Source organism: Capsicum annuum, chromosome 8 (genome assembly GCF_002878395.1).
Source record: "Capsicum annuum cultivar UCD-10X-F1 chromosome 8, UCD10Xv1.1, whole genome shotgun sequence".
NCBI lineage: Eukaryota > Viridiplantae > Streptophyta > Magnoliopsida > Solanales > Solanaceae > Capsicum > Capsicum annuum.
The window spans coordinates 173,522,565-173,542,454 of NC_061118.1; the positions used below are offsets into that span (position 1 = coordinate 173,522,565).

Below are 19,890 nucleotides of genomic sequence, written 5' to 3' on the forward strand. Positions count from 1 at the left end.
GATTCTTCTCTCTTGATTTTCTCCGTAATTCGAGGGCCGTCAGTAGCATATTTCTCGTATGAATATTTGGATATAAATTTCTCCGTAATTCGAGGGCCGTTAGTGGCGTATTTCTCGAACGTAGGAATATTTGGATTGAAACAACGAATGGGATCTTTAATACAATGCTTCCGTACTCGGTTGAAACTATGAATGGGATTTTTGTAGGAATGAGTGTACGGAGATCCTGATCTTGTTACGAATACCCATCGGTTTAAGTGATATTCAAGATCTAATACCCATCAGTTTAAGGGATATTCAAGATCTTGGAGATGGTTGATCTTTTTACGAATGTCCATCAGTTTATGAGATATTCAAGATGCCTATTTCAGGGAACATGTTACCCTTTAAATAAGCGAGATTTAGGTTAAAGTAGCCTTCTAGAACTCTAACATAATTTGAATTCTTATTGAAGAGTCCACAAATTTTAGATGTCTACATTCATATAGCTGAAACAACAAATTTTGCTCCTTTTTGGATCTCTTTTGTTCAATTTTAATAAGAAAAATGGAGCACAAGTAACTTATTCATTAATGAAAATAATTTTTAAAAATAAATATATTAAGTAGTTTATACTGAAATTGAATTAAAATATAAATTAATTTTAATTTAAATCATTTTAAAAATAAAAATCTAATAGTAATCAACTTTATAGTATAATGTTAACAACTATAAAGGTACCAAACATATCAATAATTTTTTTCATCACTTTTATCGAAATACGCAACCAAACTGCTTATTTTTAAAATAAATTCCAACACTTTTAGAAGAACTTTTAAAGTGTTTTTTAAAAGTCATTTTTTTTTCTTTTTTCAAGGCTATCCAAACAGGCTCAAAGAAACTAAGATAAGAAGATTTGTAATAGCTCCAGATGTTAATGCTGATTGCTGAGCATCAGAGATACTTACAATTTTGTAAAACATGAAATCAACTGCAGAATTTTAGGTATAAGAGTTTCTTGGTGTGAGAATTGATAGCCTTTGCAGATAAATTTCATGAATAAAAAGGAATGTAGGCACTTTTGATACATTTTTTAAGTCTTGGCACTTTTGATACATTTTTAAGCTTATAGATATTAGTTATACATCCTAATACATCAAAATTCATGATATTAGTAATGCGATGGGATCTAAAGATAAAAAACACAAACATCCTTTTCAATATATATATATATATATATATATGAAGGGTATTTTTTTTTTTAAAAAAAAATTATATATTTTATATTATTTTTAATATATCAAATCAAATTAAATAATACCGTCAATACATCATATTTATTTGGGTGTGTATTTTAAAGAAAGAGAAAGATTTAAACATGTGACTAAGGATCCGGCTTGCGTCCTTTTTACTTTACTAGTAGGATTGTGGTAATGTATATGGGATTTATTTAGAAGAAAAAGCCAAAATTTTGGATGTTAAAAACAAACAAACAAACACACAAGACGGTAGTGAATCCTAGTCGAAGAAAGAAAGGGAATGAATGGGGGGTGCATAGTCGTTTTTCCACTATTTATTTATGGTTGCTTTATTAAAAAGAGAAATAAAATGAAAACACGGAGAGAGTGCGTAGATTTTTATTATTAAAATAATAATACAACTGGTAGTTGCAAGTAGGATGCAAGAGTAGATCGTTGACCTCCTTCATCTTCATCTTCATCTTCTTTCTTCTTCTTCTTCGAGCTAGGTACGTGCTTTGATACCCTTTTGTCAGTTCTTTAGATCTATATCAATCAATCAATCAATCAATGAATGGATATTTTTGATTGGATGAGGAAAGCGTTGAGTGTAAGCTGGGGACTTTGATTGCTTGATGGGCAACGCATGCCGTGGATCTTTCCGAGCCAAAACTTTTCAGGGCAGCTACCCTCAGAACCATTCCACTTCCAAGCATAGTAAAGTAGAAGAAGAACAACAACCAGACCCAGCCCCCCTCGTCGTCAAAGATCATAGCACCAGCACCAAGAATATGAACCATCGCAGCAGCGCTAACCAGTCGTGTTGCGTTCTGGGTCATAAGACCCCTAACATTCGGGATCTCTACGCTCTCGGTCGTAAACTTGGACAAGGCCAGTTTGGGACCACTTATTTATGCACCGAATTGTCCACCTGTATCGACTACGCCTGTAAATCTATTGCCAAGAGAAAACTCATCTCCAAAGAAGACGTTGAAGATGTCCGCAGGGAAATTCAGATAATGCACCATTTGGCTGGTCACAAGAACATCGTTTCCATCAAGGGTGCTTATGAGGATCCCTTGTATGTTCATATTGTCATGGAGCTTTGTGGCGGCGGTGAGTTGTTCGACCGCATCATTCAAAGAGGACACTATACCGAGAGAAAGGCTGCTGATTTGACTAAAATTATTGTTGGTGTTGTTGAGGCATGCCATTCCCTTGGAGTTATGCATAGAGATCTCAAACCTGAGAATTTCTTGTTGGTTAACAAGGACGATGATTTCTCTCTCAAGGCCATTGACTTTGGACTCTCTGTATTCTTTAAGCCAGGTCTACCTCTGCCCCCTTCCTCTCTTCTAATGTAGCATGTATCTTTTTTTTGACTCATCGATTCTTGGATAGACTGCAGCTGCTCTTTTGATAAAGTATGATCTTGGAGATGCTTTTTCGCACTACCCATCATTTCTGGAAATTCTAGCTGCTGCTAACATGGATTGTGCTAGCAGTTTCTTTTATTTCCTTAAAATTGTAATCTTTGTTTGATGAATTTTGTTGCTTGATTCTCCAGGCCAAATTTTCACAGATGTTGTTGGGAGTCCATATTACGTTGCTCCTGAGGTGCTTCTGAAGAATTACGGTCCAGAAGCAGATGTTTGGACAGCAGGAGTCATACTCTATATCCTGCTAAGTGGTGTTCCACCATTCTGGGCTGGTATGTTTATAATCCTATATAGTATAGCTGTAAGTTTTCTGATATTTGTCTCTGTTAACTTACCATCTAAATTCTTCAGAAACACAGCAGGGGATATTTGATGCAGTTCTGAAAGGGCACATTGATTTTGACTCAGATCCTTGGCCTTTAATATCTGAGAGTGCAAAAGATCTCATCCGGAAGATGTTATGCATGCGACCCTCAGAGCGGTTAACTGCTCATGAAGTACTATGTATGTTTGTTTATCTTATAAGTGATAGTCACCTTACATTTGACTGGTAACTGAATACATTTGATGCTATTTCATTTGTGTTCTCCCATGAAATAAATCTGGTTTTGCTTGTTCGTTAGTTGTTAAATCAAGAGATAGCTTGTTGTAACAATGTTATTGTTCTGTCAAAGCTATAGGAACCCTCTTAAGCTTTCTTCTGGACTGTGCTTCTGGTGGCAGGGCATTCATATCCTTTTTGGACTACTGATTTATCTATTTTATGTAAAAAAATGTTAGTTTGACAGTAGAGAAGAATTTCTCATACCTGAACTATAACTTGTTTAGGTTATCTAGGAGCCCTTTGGAAATATCGGGTTTATTTTCTGTATTTTGATTCAAATAAAAATTTGTCTTGACTACAAGCTGTAATAGAACAATTTGCACTGTATTAAGTGGATTAAGTCATTGCGTTTCTCAAACTTCAGTGTATTGAATATCTGTGCCTGCATTTACGGCGTCTTTCATGTAACCAACTGCTGATTTGGTGTTATGGTTTTCTCTAAAATTCTGAAGGTCATCCTTGGATTTGTGAAAACGGTGTTGCTCCAGATAGAGCACTTGATCCTGCAGTACTTTCTCGCCTCAAACACTTTTCTGCAATGAACAAGTTAAAAAAGATGGCTCTGCGGGTATGCATACAAATCTGGTCATAGTTTTTTTTTTTTGTTTGCTCAAGTCTATTGATTATGGTTCTTCAGCGTTAATAAACCTCATTTTAGAAGTTACGCAAGAAACTGTTGATTCTGTCCTTTGGGAAATGTATAACTGAATAATGTAATGTCTTGAAATATTCATAATATGCTTTCAGGTGATTGCTGAAAGCTTGTCGGAGGAAGAGATTGCCGGTCTTAAGGAGATGTTTAAGGCCATGGATACTGATAATAGTGGTGCAATTACATTCGATGAACTAAAAGCTGGTTTGAGAAAATACGGCTCTACTCTAAAGGATATAGAGATACGGGAACTTATGGATGCGGTAAGAAAACCTAGATAGATAATTAATTGTATTTGTTTGTGCATCTTTATCCAATTGATGATGTGACTGTACACCATAGCGTGTAGGAGCAGAAAAATGTAAAATGACATAAGATCATGAACTAATGGCCAAGTCTCAAGGCTCCTCAATGTGCAAAGACTAGAGTAACTTTACTTTGATTAATTAATTACGTACATTCATGAAGCAACACTTGAAACTCAATGTAGTTGCCGAAGCTTCACTGGAAAGGTGCACAGCATTAATTAGTTGGCACCACATGTATGCTTCTCAGAAACACCTTTCTGTTAATGGTTCTAGTCTTGTCTTTAGTTAGACCCATGATTATCTTTGTATTGCTCCCTAATCATTTTTGTCTATGGAGTTCATGCGGAAGTCCTTATCTAACTCTTTAAGGCCATTGATGTAATAATACTGCTTTCAGGCTGACGTGGACAATAGTGGAACTATTGACTATGGAGAATTCATTGCAGCAACTATTCACCTTAACAAACTGGACCGCGAGGAACATCTCATGGCAGCATTTCAGTATTTTGACAAGGATGGAAGTGGTTATATTACAGTTGATGAGCTCCAGCAGGCATGTGCAGATCATAACATTACGGATGTATTATTTGAGGATATTATCAGAGAAGTTGATCAAGATAACGTAAGTCAATTATATTGCAGATAAAGTTGGAGTATTTTAGGAGCTTATCAACACAAAAGTGGACACATGTAGGAGATTATGATTATGTTTCAGGGATGCTACTATTTGATTAAAATTCTTCATATTTTGCAGTTATACTGATTTATTTATAATTGCTCAGATGCACTGAGTTGCTTTGAAAATTATTTTTGAATAATTTTCTGTAGTTCTGTTTGGTCTGACTGTGTTCGTACCCGCTGCTCACTTTTTGTCATCACTTGGTTTGACTGCATTTGTGCTAGCTATTCACTTTTTGGCATCACTTCATTGTCCGAATAATTTTGTGTATTTAACGGCATGGCGAGAAGGCAAAGCTGAGATACTTGTCCAAAAGAACGAAAAAAAGGAAGACACAGAAATCGTAGCATAATAAAAATGAATAGTTGTCGTTATAGACAAATCTGTCGTTCTTCAAATCAGACAAATCTTTGTTGTATTTTGATAAGTCTTCCGGAACCTCAGTATAAGGATTAGGCCTCCAACTGCAGCCATGATGCAGGCAAATTACGCTTTTGGAAAATCTGTATTTTAAATAAACCAGACCCCACTAGGTGGGAATACACTGGGTTTGTTGTTGTTGTTGTTGTTGTATTTTAAATAAATGGAATGATTCTTTTGACGTCTCTACATCTCTTGCTTCGTTTAACTAACTATTTAGTTGGTCTCCTGGTGGACTTTCTTTTCAGGATGGACGCATTGATTATGGAGAATTTGTTGCTATGATGCAAAAAGGAAATCCATGCATAGGAAGACGAACTATGCGAAATAGTCTGAATTTCAGCATGAGAGATGCGCCCGGAGCTCATTAGCTTTTTGAATGGGCATATTATTTAGGTATTTTCCTCTCTTTTTTTTTTTGTCTGTAACCCTTTCATAGGGAATGACTTCAAAGAGATCTTTCCTTGTTCTTGAAAAATTGAATTGGTTGGAGTATATTAATTTTAGATTCAGAGTTTTTTTTTGAGAGGATGAGATAATTTTATAAATGAAAACAGCACTAAGTATATGCTGTAAAACAAATCATGTGCAGCAAAAAAATTACATTCAGCAAAAGTATATCCCGTCTAATCCTGTAGGGACAAATAGATTCAGCTTCCTCTACATGCTCCATTTTACACCATAAACAATAAAAAATTTCAGATACAGATTTTTCTTGCATTCCCATCTTTTTGGTGCTGCTGGTTTCTTTCCTTTTGGCAAAAGTTTGATGTACCACATTTGATGATTGTCCACATTTGAGCACATTCCAACAAATTCAATTTTTAAAAGCTTCATAATATGATGACTATATTTTAGCTTTATGTCAATCACCCTAACATTCTTCCTTTACCCCCAGATGTGGGACAAACCATGCAAAGCTCACATAGACCACGTTAAGTAAATATTTATCTGTCGGAGAAAAATATTACTCCCTCTGTTCCACTTTATGTAACACAATTCTGACTAGGAGGGTCAAATTGAGTAATTTTGGGTGTGCATTTGAACGTACAGTCTTCTTTTTGTTTGGTATAAAAATTTACAAACTAAATAAAAATTACTGTAAGTCACAATAGTTTACAATTCAAATTATTAAAGAAGTAAAAAACATGGTCAGAGGAAAGCTCATTTTACTATCCAGATAGTAGTATGGTTACATAGAGTGGACCAAAAGGCAAAGGGCCATCCACCAAGTGTGTGTTAGCTTTAGAAAGTGGAAGAAAGGGAGTACTAAAGTATACTTCTATTTTTTACTGAGCTTAAAGTTGTGGAAGTTATTAATAATCTGAAAGTATGTTATTAGAAGGGGAGCACTGGTAAAGCTGTTGTCATGTGACCAAGAGGTCACAGGTTCAAGCTGTGGAATCAGCCTCTTGCAAAAATGTGGGGTAAGGCTGTGTACGATAGACCCTTGTGGTTCGGCCCTTCCCGGGACCCTGGGCATAGCGGGATCTTTGCACTTTGCTGCCCTTTTCTTTTTTGAAAGATATTATTAGTTGTACAAGTGTGAAAAACACTTGAGGATGTTCCCATGTGATACACAGAAAGTGGGGTCGAAATGGGATATTATCAGTTGTCAATAACACTTCAGGGTGTCATTTTAGAACATGCACCTAAAGTTGCGACCTAGAGATCCTAGTGATGAATGGAGTTGAAACAAAAATCATGAGAGAGTTCCAATCCTAGTAGAGGCAAACTGAAATTAGGTGATTCCTTCCAATTTGTGTAAGTTTCAGTTGACAAGATTACTACTTGGCACCTTTGGGAGGAGGGTACGTGCACCTACTGGAATAGTTGAGGTACATACAAGTTGGGTTGAAGGCCACCTTCGTCTTAAAAGAAGTGTCATTTCAGAATATTTAGTATGATGTGTCATCTGAGAACTTCCCGGAGTGTTTTTAAACAGTTGTATAGCTGATTTTGTTTCCTAACCATTAGTTAACTCCGTCAAAAGAATGTCAAGCTGAAGCTAGTTGAGATGTAGGTAGAATATCTATTAACCAACCACACCTTGGTCCCAACTGGTTGAGGTTGGCTTTAAAATGAACACTTAAATCCATATAAATGTATTCAGTTCCACTTCATCCCAATATTATATAATTTGTATTAAAACTTGAGGTCAGTTGTGTTCCACACTTACTCCTTCAGGAATATGAAAGTCTAACACTGAACCTATTATCAGCTTAACAAGTAACAACAACTTTATTTCAAAATAGTTGGTATTGACTACATGGATCATCTAATTACATTAGGTTATGTTCTTAGTTAAGTCCGTCCAGAGATATTGCATGTCCTTCAGGACAACTTATCTCGATGTGATTTAGGTGTACTTTGCCTATCTGAAATGATGCTATGTTGTATAACTTTTTATTTAGAAGAGATTCTCGTTACATATGACCTCCATCAAATGAATAATATGATGGAAAGAGAGAAACACATTTGCTTTCAAGTCATGACGTAATTTTATGAAAAAGAAAAAGAACCTTGTGAGAGACTCATTTTCCTTCCCATTCTTCTCTTCTTTAAGAGGAACCTGACAAGGAAAGCTGATTCTTAACAATGTGCTAGGCATCAAAGGTTGTATTTTGTTCTCCTTTAAAATGCAGTCTTTACCACATTATCCGTTTACTTATTCATGGTACAAATTTTTGGCATATCCTTTAGTTACACATGTGCTTGTGTACTTGTTGGTGTTCTATATCTTTTTTTAAAAATAAAAAATAAAAAAAAATTCCAGCGATTCTACCGAAATGCTGTTATGGCTTTCCAGGCTACGTTAGATATTGCAGAACGTGGTGCATCTTTTATTTGGAGCATGAAATTTGGATTTGCTCTTGGTCATGTTATGTGTAGAAGGTATTGCGACATTCATACCAGCTAGTTTGCATGTTTTACAGAGAACATAGCAGAGGCGATGAAACTACCAAAACAACGTCTGCTACCCAGTCCTGACAGGAGCATGCCATGCTCTCAAGTTTGATTAGAAGAGGATGACTGAAAGAGCTCGTAGACTGCTATTGGCTTGCTGTGTGCCTCAACAAAATGTTGAAATCTCTGTAGACCTTAGTGTGTGAAATTGTTTCAGCTGCCCAGTGTTCTTTAGTTGAGGCTTCACGCTTGCTTCAATTAGAAGGATACATCCTTCTCAATCAGTTTCACATTTGTAATTTACATAATGTTGTATTTTATCCATGAGTTTTTTTCTCTATTGGGAGACGTGTCTTTATTGTTTTAAAAGGGAAAGAACACGATTTGGTGCAACAATTTACACAAGCTATGTTTGCAGAACATGGTCGATGACGAGCTTGATTTAATCACAACATATTCTGATTTCCTCCTTTTCAGGTTAAGGGCGGCAATGGTCACAAGTTATCTAATAATACTCAATTCGCTGTTTCCACTCTATTTTCATACGTTCACATGAGATGCAAGATATATATAACCTAAACGAGGGACCTAAATTACTTTAAAATTGAATCCTCGGGGACATTTCTACCTCTACCTTTGAGACAAGTAAGATTCTACTTAAATCTGTTAAAACTTCCATGACATAGATAGGGCAATTAGCCTTTGAGTTTAGTTTTTGGAGAACTAGTCTTTTCCCGTAAATAATTTTGACGAGGAGTTGCACGCTTGGCCTTTCCTCGTCCATGGTAAAAATAAGAAAGACAAGTAATGGATTGATTGCCTGGTAGATTTTGCAACAACATACTGCTTGATTTTTTTAGCTTTCAGAAAGAGAAAATGGGCTTTGATATTTGAAAAAGAAAAAATTGTTCCGAGACTTTGTTTGTTGCTGGTGTAATGGTAATAAGATTACAAGTAGACAAGTTTAGAAAGTAGGTAACAAATTGAAAAGGAGCATTTCAAGGGAAACTGCATTACATGAGATGATTTGGTCTTGTCTTGTGCCTCAAGAAAAAGAGGGAAATAATACTATAAGGGCCCGTTTGGTTTGCAAATAATCCCGGGATAAAACTTTTTATTCATCGTTTGGTTGTAAATATTTGGGATAACTTATCTCGAAATTAATTAATAAGTTATCCTCCCAATTGGTGGGATAACAATCCCAACATTATTCTTACATGGGATAAAACCATATAAAATGACAATATTACCCTTAAATTCTTTGATTTTTCACTTCCATGCACATATTTTAATTTCTCTAAAAAATAATAAAAAATTTAAAGGTTGATATATATATATATATATATATATAAAAGTTAAATAAGATGAAGGGTATTTTGGTAATTAATCAATTTATTCCTAAAAATTATATTATGCATGTTACTTTGAATATAACAAACCAAACAATCAATAAAAGATAATCTCAGCATAACTTATCCCAACACAACTAATACCGGAATAACTTGTTTTCAAACCAAACGACGCACGCTAGTAAGACCAAAGGGCATATTCGGCCACCGACACCCATTTACAGAGCAAAGTAGCTGTCGGTGATCCGAGTTCTCCATGTGCCTGCCAGCCGACATCTTCTTCAATTATTCTATTCTATTCTAATGTTGACTGTATACATCATTAGTGCTGAATCCCAAATCGGAGAGGCGACTGTTTGGCCAACCAAAATTTATAGTACATAATAATACTCGTAATAATATCAAACGGAAAGAAAGTACATAATATGACACAAAAGAATTACATAATACAATGCCTGCCTCCAGGACCGACCGCTATGAACTCAATAATAATTCACTTTATACATTTAGGTAGGCAAACAAATTTTGGCTGGACGTTTTAACTCCGATCTAGTAGACTTGTCTTGAATCAATGAATTAACCAAACATCACAAAAGGAGCTGCTGCTAGGTGCAGTAGAGGGGAGGGGAGAATCATAGCGGAAGGTTTGAGGCAGACCGACATTGTTGCCGCACGAGCCTCCGCAGCTCCGACCTTACTTTGTAAAATACGTGGATCCAGGTGCCCTTGCTGTTGCATCCCAATACGGCTTTCTCCTCTTCGCTCATTTCCAGATCCTTGGCAAATGTGAGCTTCTTGGACATGATCCAACCCAATCCCCAGTCCCACCATTTCCGAATGGAATTGTCGGCCGACCGGCGAAATGCCCATGAGGAGAGGATGGGCTGTTCACGGGTGCGCATGTTCATCCTTAGAGAGAGAGAAGACAACCTTTTGCGGACTCCTCCTCCTCCTCCTCCTCCTTGCGACATGGACATGGGCAGAGCCTCCTTGCTCTTAAAACTTTGAACGAGAGAGCTCATGCTGCTGCTGATTAGTATGATAGAAGAAATCAATCTAATAATTAATATATGGTCTGAGATCACAAGAAATGATGATATGAAAACCCCCCGCCAGGCGCCCAACTAATAACTCTCGAGTATAGGACAGCAATATATATAAATAAATAAACGAGGTGAGGTGCGTGGTCATCGCTCATTCACCGTCACCCGCACATTCCTACGTTTCCCATTTGACAGCCTGTTATGTTCTTCTCCTATATATTATTTGTGAGACTCTTTTGCCCCTCCCTCACCAACACCCAGCCTGTACATATTTCAATCAACAATATTACACTTGTACACTCCTTTTATTTTAACCCCTAAGTCTCACCTAAAAAACTGTGCTACTACTTCCTGTTCCACTTTAAATCCTTGTGCACCCAAAGTTACAGAGTGGCAAGGAGAAACAAAGTGCTTCAAATTTGTGTGGTCAGTTGATGCACTTGACTCCACATATTCCGAATGAAACAAAGGCACTATGCCACATAGCACCGTGAGTCAGAAATACAACGGCTTACCGTCGGGGATGGCTTCACAAACCAATCAATCGATTACCAAGCTATTTTCCTTCTTTAAAATCTGTCCTGCTGTTATTGCCTCAAATTGACAGTAATTAACAGTTTAGCAAATTATAAAACAGCACTGCTGTCCTGAAATGAAATGCCCAGCCAACTGCCAACAACACATACGATCTTGTAGCTTACCAGTTACTGCTAAGAGCGCTATAGAACAACTATTAGGACACTGCAGATTTCAGTTGCCATACCCGTCACTCACATGTTCACAATAGCATTGGATAGAAATGCTTCATAGCAAACTAACAATCTTAAACCAGATTCTGCAGTGTTCTTACTAGTGATGTCCACTAAAATCTGTTCAATAATTTTACATTGTTCCTTGATCTTGCAAGTGATATCTACTAAATAGTTTTACAAGAATCCTATTTTTGTTGAGTGTGCCTAGTTGCAGGATATGAGCAGTCAACAACTTTATCTATTCCAAAATTCCGTTATATTTGAAAACACAATCATAAAGCCTTCCTCCAAGAAACTCAACAACCTCTGGGTGCTTCACCTGAAAACACCAGAAAAAAAGGGCTGAGGTGCATCAATATTATAATCATCAGGTGAAATATATCCCCACCTCCAGGCGGATTATATAGTGACAAAATCCCTTAAAAAGGGAGTTCTTCCCCTCTTTGTTCCCTGAGGAAGCCAGAAGGTGAAGAGTGCTGGCATCAGGTGGGTGGGTTTGGCATGCGCATCTATAAATAAGGCATTACCATTCCAATCTTCAGGGAATCACATCTGAATTGAGCATAAAGGTTTGTCTCTATACCACGGCCCTGGCAAAAGAAATCAATATGATAGCTAAGTGTCAGTGAGTTAGAGGGAGAGAGAGAGATTATGAAAAGTACAATTACTTAAATCTGACAACTTAAAGAATTTTGCATATATGACGTTGACAAAAGCATTATTCACTTTGTTTTGATATTTTGTCAAATGGTTATTTGAAAGCAGCCCGGAAGAAAGTTCACAGTATTTACAAGCTCCATGGTACCTAAGGAAGAACTACCACCTCAATCTTAGGGTGTGTTCCGTGTGGAGGAAAACATTTTCTGGAAAGTGTTTTCCAATTTTCTCGTGTTCGGCTGGTCAAAGTTTTTGAAAAATATTTTCTGTAGGAAGATAAGTTGCTTAAAAATGAGGAAAATGACTTAATGGAAGTATGTAAAACAAGTTCTACAAGTAGCATTCCACATTGATTGTGTCCTCCCAAACCTCCACGATAACTCATCTTCACCCCACCCCTGTAGCTCACATCCCCACCACCAACCCCCACCTCTGATAGTATTTGTCTAGATTACATATAAATGATTTTAGGATAATATTTTTTGCATACATACCGAACCCGAAAAAATAAGTAAGAAACCCATTTATTTTCTACGGAAAACATTTTCCTTCATATCGGAAATACCCTTAATTATGGGAAATGGTCTGGTTGTTGAGTCAAATCAGTTGCTATTCAGGTAATAATTATCTTTTTGAAACCTGAAAATTCGGGAAAACTATACACTACATACACAATACAGCTCCAATCAGAGATTACAAATCAGGAAGGTAATCAGGGTATGCCAAGTGGAAACCCTTTTGTACTTGCCTTGAGAAAGGATACTTTCTCAAGAAACATATGCATTCACTGAAACATGAGACTGATTTAGCATATTAAGAAGTCAAGGAGTGACTGGGTTTTCCATTGTCAAAAAGAAAAAAGAGTGACTGGGTTTTTTAAGTATACAGAGAAGGAGAGAACTGTTTAGCATACCTCACACATGGAAAATCAGATAGAAGAGAGTCTTCTTGAGTTAGTCCATTAGAGGTTTGTAGTTTAAATTCTAGAAAAGCCTTCCCCCTCACGCCAAAAAAAAAAGAAAAGGAGAGAACTGGTTAGCAACAAAAGTTTTGGGAGGCAAAAATAAATTTACATTCATCTCTTTCTATGTGATTAGACTGACGTATGGGCCGGAGTTTTGGCCAGTCAAAAACTCCCATCTCTGATACATGTTGCGGAGATGAGAATGCTGAGGTGGATGTGTGAGCATACTAGGTGAGATACGATTAGGAATGAGGTTATTCAAGAAAAGGTGGAGTGGCCTTTGTGGTGGACAAGATGAGGGAAGCGAGATTGAGATGGGACGTGCGAGAGGTTGGATATAGTCAATACGATGAGAAGTAGAGGTAGGCGGAAAAAGTATTGGGAAGGTAATTAGATGGGACATGATGCAACTTCAAGTTAACAAGCACATTACCTTAGATACTAGGCTATGGAGCATATGTATTAGCACAGAAAGCAAGTCGGGTAGAAGTGTTGTCTTGCTTTTTGAGCTTTGGGCTTGTTGGTGTTTGTCGTTGTACTAGCCATAGTATTGTAGTCCATGCTTGTGATATCTATCATACTCTGTGGTTTATTGTGTTTCGACTATCGCACTATTTTGTTGTTGTTCTTGTTTCTTGTTAGTTGCTATATTTTTTTCATTGTTCCCTTCTTCTCTATACTTGGATTTGCTGCACTTGAGTCTAGGGTCTTTTGGAAACAGTCTCTCTACCTTCGCGAGTTAGTGGTATGGTCTGCGTACAATCTACCCTCCTCAAACCTCACTTGTGGGATTTCACTGGGTATGTTGTTGTTGTAGTTATCTTTCTATGTGATTATACGGGGGAGCAATAGAACGAAAAGTTAGTGGATCCAGGATGGGGGCAGGAGAACCTTCCAGAGATGCCAGGGGTAAGAGATACGTTCCCACCTACATAAGCATCATTGCCAGTCCTATGCCTTAATCTAACTGCATGCCCTCAAGAAAGAGCCACTTGCAACCAATATTTCTTCCATTTGAACTGATTTCAATAATTCTTCTAGTTGCTTTAATTGGTGTAATTGTTGTAGCTCGGCCAGAAGAAATTTCTATAAAAGGTATTATCTCAATTTTAAGAAAATGCAATCGGGTAAAGTATGCCTTGGCGATCATAGTAAATATGGATAGAATTTATAACGTATATTGCTGATGGTGTTGTGGTAAGAAACAAAAGTTGTGGTGCCGGTGACAAAGCATTGACAGCAAAAGGCTCACCATGCCTTCCAGAATGACAAGGTCAGCATCGCTCGCCAAGTAGGCAAGCTCTTGTGATATTCTCGTAAGATCAATAACCTGTGGTCACAGTGAAATAAGCCTGTCAATTAAGGCAGAGCAGCTAGATATGTTCATAAATTCTGGAGAAAGTACCCATTTTTGGCAATTTAGCAACTTTACTTTTATTGTGTTAACTTTTGATGCATTGAGTTTTTGTGAACATATAATTTTGGGGGATTTACTAATTAAATTTGTAAATGCTGGAATTATACTATATAAGAGTTTGTGAAGGAATAGCTACTCGAATATTAGCTCGAGCGAAGATTAACAAGCTAGGAAGTAGAAATTATGTGTGGTCAATGCTCGACTCTCGTCGCAAACCTCAATTTAGAGGCGCAATCTAGGGTTCAGAAATAAGTCACAGGATTCCACCCTTTTCTTCCTTTGAGGAGTGTGTGTGCGTGTGTGTGGTGTGGGGGTGGGGGTGGGGGGTGGGGGGGACAGCATATCATTCAAATGAAGCAGATAAGTGATTTCCCCTAACCGGCAAATCATTTCCAGAATTTGCAACTAAAAGGTTCGATGTGTCCACACCTACAAGCTTCCCGTGCTCATCTTTCAACTGTTAATAAGCAAAAATACATGTTAATTAAACCTAAAGTAGGTAAACTTGAGAGCATCAAACATCGAAACATAACATTTCTACCACCTTGGATATTATTTCTACCAACTCCGGGTAAGTAACATCATTAATAGAAGGTAAGTCATTAGCTGCCAAAATAATCTGCAAAGACAAAAAAGATTGCCAACATCAATTACAAGGAAGCTTAATTGAGTTGTGAACACTCAACAACAGCCAAAGCTTAATCCAATCTGATGCAACTTCATAGAATTATCAACATGGGCGGAGCTATGTTGTCGCAAGCATGGTCAAATGAACAACCTTCGTCCGAATTTTTTTTCGAGTATATAGATTATATATAATATTTTTAAAATATATGTAATAACTGAACAATCTTGACACAGGAAGCAACAACAACCCAGCGGCCAAGGGTGTGCAGATTCACCCCAGCCGTGTGGGTTCGATCCCCAAGTATAGCAATCTTTTTTTTCCACATCTTAGTTCTAAAAGTATGAACACCCTTGATAAAAAAACCTGGCTATGCCACAGATTATCAAGTCTATGAATATGAAAACTGTTAATGTATAATGAGGCTTCATTCATACTTAAAATCTGGTCTATTAAGTATTTTTGAACTTTTAACTATATGGCAATATCCTCAGAGTTTCTGTCCTATAACTCCTTAGTCTCATTGGATTGAGGGAATAGAAATAAGATAACAGTGATGAACTCAAGGTGCCAAATTTCTTTTTTCTTTATAAGCATTTGGAATACGAAATACCTATGAGATTCTTGTTAGTATAAATGATTTGGTACTCTAATACTCTTCGTTGGTAATCGTAGTTTTGGATTAGATTCTCTACTTCATGATACACCACTTGTACGAGGCACTCCCCAAATTTACCAAAACAAATTATAACCTTATGAAGAAGAAAAGAAGTGCCACAAGTACAATTCAGGCATAAGAGCGACACAGAACACCTATTCACCTAATGTTACACTGAAAAATAAACCATCTCCATTTAACTGAATGCAGCTAAAAAAAATGACAAGCGGATAAATTCACCCTCATAAGATACAGAACGGAGCATGTTAAAATATTTAGAGGTGTTAACTCTAATCAATAGCTACAGAATTGAGCATGTTAAAGATGCCTATAAGATGGCATTTTAAATTTCGCGATGTTGTCAAAGAAGAATTTGTAACCTATCTTATCTTTTTCAGTTTAGTGAAATCTAGAAATTTCCCATTTATGTGCAAGAAAGAAACAAGGCTTCCAAGTAAACCTGTGTCCCATGACGAAGTAATTCTCTAGTAAATGGCAGAATGCCCAGAATAATATCTGCACCAGAATTATCCACAAAGATTACAACCTGTATAGGAGTAAGCAAATCAGTGAATCAGCATACATCAAATGCATCGGATATTATTCATAAACAAGTAAAAACATAAAGCTCAGTCGAGAAGACAAGTTTCACATATGATTAACCACTACTAACCTTTTTCCATGATTTTCTGCTCCATTTTGTTATGAAAGATTCCAAGTCATCAATAACCCAAGGTCGAGGGAGGAGGTTTTGGCAACTAGCTAGAAATGAAATACCATCCCTTGAAAACAGCTCCGCAAGCTTCAAAAAATATTCATTAAGAACAACTGATTCAACCTTGAAACTGTTCATTTTCAACATGCTAATTGTGATTTAAGCAAGTTAAGGATATCAAAAATCAACTTAGATTTTTAGCATGTGGAAGAATCTGAATAGATTCTGTTAACTCAAGAAGTAAAACTCTACACAAACTTATATTAAGTATGCATTTGTGTGCATCAATTTCTACTTTCTCTAGGAGTGCATTTGGAAGAATACATACGAAATTATTTATACAATCCTCATAGGTATATCAGCACAAATGAGAGCACCTCTTGAAAAGTTGAATTAAAGATCAAAAAAGTGTATCTCTTGATGTTTTACGAGCATAAATTATAGGGAATAAGAAGTTAATCATTATGATTGGTTTGAGAGAGTGAAAGCCAAGGTAGTGTGCTTGAAAGAGACAAAATAAAGATCTCATGAACATTGTTGTACGAATTTAGGATTGTCAACAAGGGGAGTGAGAATCCTTTAGTGCAAGGGGTTTCTTAAAGCTATTTCATTTCCTATGTGTGAGCAAGAAGACGAAATATGCATCTTCTGAACGTGGGAGCTCTTGACTGACCAACACTCCGCCCCATACAACCGAGTATGTCTAACCACAACTATAATTGCATATAATACAAATATACATCATGGCCAGACTCGTGATGAAGATGAACCGACTTCTTTGTGATAATTGTAAATAGATCATTGATCACTTGCACTTCCGACATTCCTATTGGGGTAAAATTGTTGCGGAGACTTAAAAATGGTTTCTTTCAAAATGCACCCAATGAAAAAGCACTTGTTATGACAAACACAAATTTAGTTCTCAAATTACATGCTTTATAGGAACTATTTCCACAATTTTTAATTACTCCTTCAAACCCCGCGCGCAACAAAAGCTTAGTGCATTGGGCTCCCCCCACCCCCACCCACGATATTGGTATATGAGTACTCTTGCCACATAATCAAAGGCACAAGTGTCATATAAATAAATTTCTTTATTCAGGAGTCATTCATGAAAGGGCATGGACGCCATACCTCGGTGTAGTCATGGCAAGCCAGTGGAACAAATAATGTTAAGCACATATATCTCTTTATATATGAAACATTACCAACCTGTGCCGAACCAAGATCAAATAGGTTTCCTGCAAAAATCCCTTTGACCAAGTTCTCCATACGCTTAGCTTCATCCTCAATAGCATCATTTAGCTGAACTACGTCCTCAAATAAAGCTATAGCCTTTGCATTTTCTTCGTCCTAGTGGATTTACACATGCCCAACAACAAAAAACAATCAAAACCCTCTATAAATTTTGATTCACATGGGATAATGTGTTAAAAGAACCACAAAAATGATTTTCAAATGCGCAATGAGCTTATTTATTTGACCTAAAAGTCAATCCACAAAAAATCTCCAAGGAGAATTGGGATTGCTTATTTGAATAATAAAGCATGCTCACATCAACCGGAGAGACTGAAGTGTGTGCTTGCAAAGTCATGCATGAAGTACCGGTTCATAGATAGGAATATTTTCCTTTTTTTTTTTTATAAATACCCAGTGTATTCCCACAAAGTCGGGTCCGGGTAGAGTGCATGCAGTCCGTACCACTACCTCAGAGGTGAGGTAGAGACGTCGTTTCCAATAGACTCCAGCAATTCTAAATATTGCTTGGTTATAAATTGGAACAATCTTTTGGTTAGTTTTTGACGATGCGTTGTTTATGTTTGGAAAATCGATTTTGACCTCTTCTTCGGTGAATGTTTTATTCTCTCACAAAATCTCCAACTCTTTTTCAATAAAAATACACGTCCAAACACAACTTCAACTTCCAAAAATCATCTTTCAACTTCAAAAGCTTTTTCTGAAGTTTCAACCAAATGTATGTCCAAGAACCTACTTAGATGATCCACATTTTTTATAATTGTGATGGATTTCATCTTTTTATTAACGTCCTTTATATGTTTATCTGTTGTTCATTGAGAAATTGCAATTGTAAGAAATGAAGAACAAGTCAAGTTATACATATGAAATAAAGTAGAGAGATGACGTACCTTGACCTTTTTAAATATATCTGTGAATCCTAATTCCCTAAGCACTTGCTCCCTAAGGCGACAAAGAAGCTAAAACAGAGTAGACAGGAGGAAAAAGGTAAGCGAGAATAAAGGAAGGAGGGAGAAATGACGGATGCATGTATGTGAGCATTATATAAAGATGGTCGGTCAGAGTTACAATGCCATCAGGAGGGCCTCCATGAGTTTTAGGATCTTTCTTCAAATCCTCGAGTATTTCAGTGTACCTATCAAAATATAATTATAAAAACGAACAATGTTAATGAATAGAGGAAAGAGGGAGGGTTTACCTACCTGTGAGCAAAGATTTGTGCTCGAGAAGGAGCATCTGGAAGAGTGTGATCGGTCTCGGCCCTCTTCGTAAAAGAAGGGATGGAATTCATGAAGACGTGGATCCAGGAAAGCTCAGTGTCCGTTGCCTTTGTGGGATCGTCGGAAGGCAGCCTGTAAGGAATCGTACACGCCTTGTAACGAGAACTCCACGTCATCAACAACGGAAAACCCACCAATTCCCCGGACCTCTCCATTCTCTCTCTATCTACACACCAATACTATTCCCATTTCTTTACCCCCGCATAAGAAATGGAAAAGGAAAGGGTTCATTTTCTAACTTCCTTTGCAAACATTAATAATAAGGGTGTGACCATATTTTTTAAGAGTTCGAGCATCGTAGCTTATAACATGATATTTGTGGTTTTTGATACATATTGAATTTTCATGTTGTAGAATTATGTGAAGAAATATTAAAAGATGACAGATTTTGTTGAGTAGCTGTGGAGAATCTATTTTTTTTTTATTTCCACTTTTATCTCTCAATCTGTTGATAAACATTATCCTCCATAGTATTTGTATCTATCTTTTCATATAATTTATATTTTTTTATTTTTTCGTATTGCTTTCTTCTTCATTTTTTTTGTTTTGATGTTTTGTGATTTTTTTTGTGTTTTTACAGTCAAGGGATGTTGTTTTCAGCGATGGATGGGCTGGTGGATTCAATTGAATCCATCAATTTTGGCGTTTCCCGATGAATTTTCGACGTAGGGAGGTTCTATCCGGCGATTTCACCGTGATAGTGACCGGCAATGAATACAATGATATTTTACCGACGAGTATTAGCCGGAGTCGATCACAAGAGTTGAATTTTAGTCGGTGATTTGTTGGTTTTGCAGATCCGGTGAAAAACGAACTTGGCCATCGTTTTTATGAAATTTTTGATGATGTGGTAGCGGCGGATTGATATATTCTGACGAGATTGCTGTAAAATGTAATTTTTATAGTGTATTTGTATTTGGTAATGATAAGATTTGTATTTGTTACAG

At 36.8% G+C, this 19,890-nt stretch overlaps 3 protein-coding genes across 7 annotated transcripts; 1 reads left to right on the top strand and 2 right to left on the bottom strand.

Annotated features, from left to right (window-relative positions):
* Positions 1-1,470: 1,470 nt before the first annotated feature.
* Positions 1,471-8,702, top strand: LOC107840661 (calcium-dependent protein kinase 5). Of its 4 annotated transcripts, none has more exons than XM_047394223.1 (9): positions 1,526-1,726; positions 1,820-2,546; positions 2,785-2,928; positions 3,008-3,160; positions 3,713-3,828; positions 4,008-4,175; positions 4,618-4,842; positions 5,568-5,715; positions 8,129-8,702. In XM_047394223.1, the coding sequence occupies exons 2-8, from the start codon at positions 1,853-1,855 to the stop codon at positions 5,688-5,690; spliced, it is 1,623 nt and encodes a 540-aa protein (XP_047250179.1). In that variant the 5' UTR covers positions 1,526-1,726; positions 1,820-1,852; the 3' UTR covers positions 5,691-5,715; positions 8,129-8,702.
* A 1,505-nt stretch (positions 8,703-10,207) lies between these two features.
* LOC124886724 lies at positions 10,208-10,597 on the bottom strand. Its single transcript, XM_047395663.1, has one exon. The coding sequence runs from the start codon at positions 10,595-10,597 to the stop codon at positions 10,208-10,210; it is 390 nt and encodes a 129-aa protein (XP_047251619.1).
* Positions 10,598-11,407: 810 nt separating this feature from the next.
* LOC107840662 (damage-control phosphatase At2g17340) lies at positions 11,408-19,331 on the bottom strand. Of its 2 annotated transcripts, XR_007043850.1 has the most exons (12): positions 18,866-19,228; positions 18,732-18,798; positions 18,554-18,622; positions 17,619-17,759; positions 16,365-16,493; positions 16,152-16,238; positions 14,953-15,027; positions 14,788-14,865; positions 14,244-14,321; positions 12,941-13,020; positions 11,898-11,960; positions 11,603-11,689 (listed from the first exon to the last, which is right to left on the bottom strand). XR_007043850.1 is itself a non-coding variant. In XM_016684598.2 (11 exons), exons 1-11 carry the CDS (start codon positions 19,096-19,098, stop codon positions 11,609-11,611), a joined length of 1,101 nt encoding a protein of 366 aa, XP_016540084.1. In that variant the 5' UTR covers positions 19,099-19,331; the 3' UTR covers positions 11,408-11,608. The 2 variants fall into 2 exon arrangements, 1 of the variants encoding a protein (XP_016540084.1); XM_016684598.2 differs by lacking the exon at positions 12,941-13,020 and having other exon boundaries at positions 11,408-11,689; positions 18,866-19,331.
* Between the last annotated feature and the right edge of the window lie 559 nt (positions 19,332-19,890).

Coding starts and splice junctions, on each gene's coding strand:
- LOC107840661 (XM_047394222.1), top strand. CDS start 1,853: ATGGGCAACGCATGCCGTGGATCTTTCCGAGCCAAAACTTTTCAGGGC. Junction 2,547..2,784: donor CTCTGTATTCTTTAAGCCAG/GTCTACCTCTGC, acceptor TTGATTCTCCAG/GCCAAATTTTCACAGATGTT. Junction 3,161..3,712: donor AACTGCTCATGAAGTACTAT/GTATGTTTGTTT, acceptor AAAATTCTGAAG/GTCATCCTTGGATTTGTGAA.
- LOC107840662 (XM_016684598.2), bottom strand. CDS start 19,098: ATGGAGAGGTCCGGGGAATTGGTGGGTTTTCCGTTGTTGATGACGTGG. Junction 14,866..14,952: donor TGGTAGAAATAATATCCAAG/GTGGTAGAAATG, acceptor GCTTATTAACAG/TTGAAAGATGAGCACGGGAA. Junction 14,322..14,787: donor ATTCTGGAAATGATTTGCCG/GTTAGGGGAAAT, acceptor CTGTGACCACAG/GTTATTGATCTTACGAGAAT.
- LOC124886724 (XM_047395663.1), bottom strand. CDS start 10,597: ATGAGCTCTCTCGTTCAAAGTTTTAAGAGCAAGGAGGCTCTGCCCATG.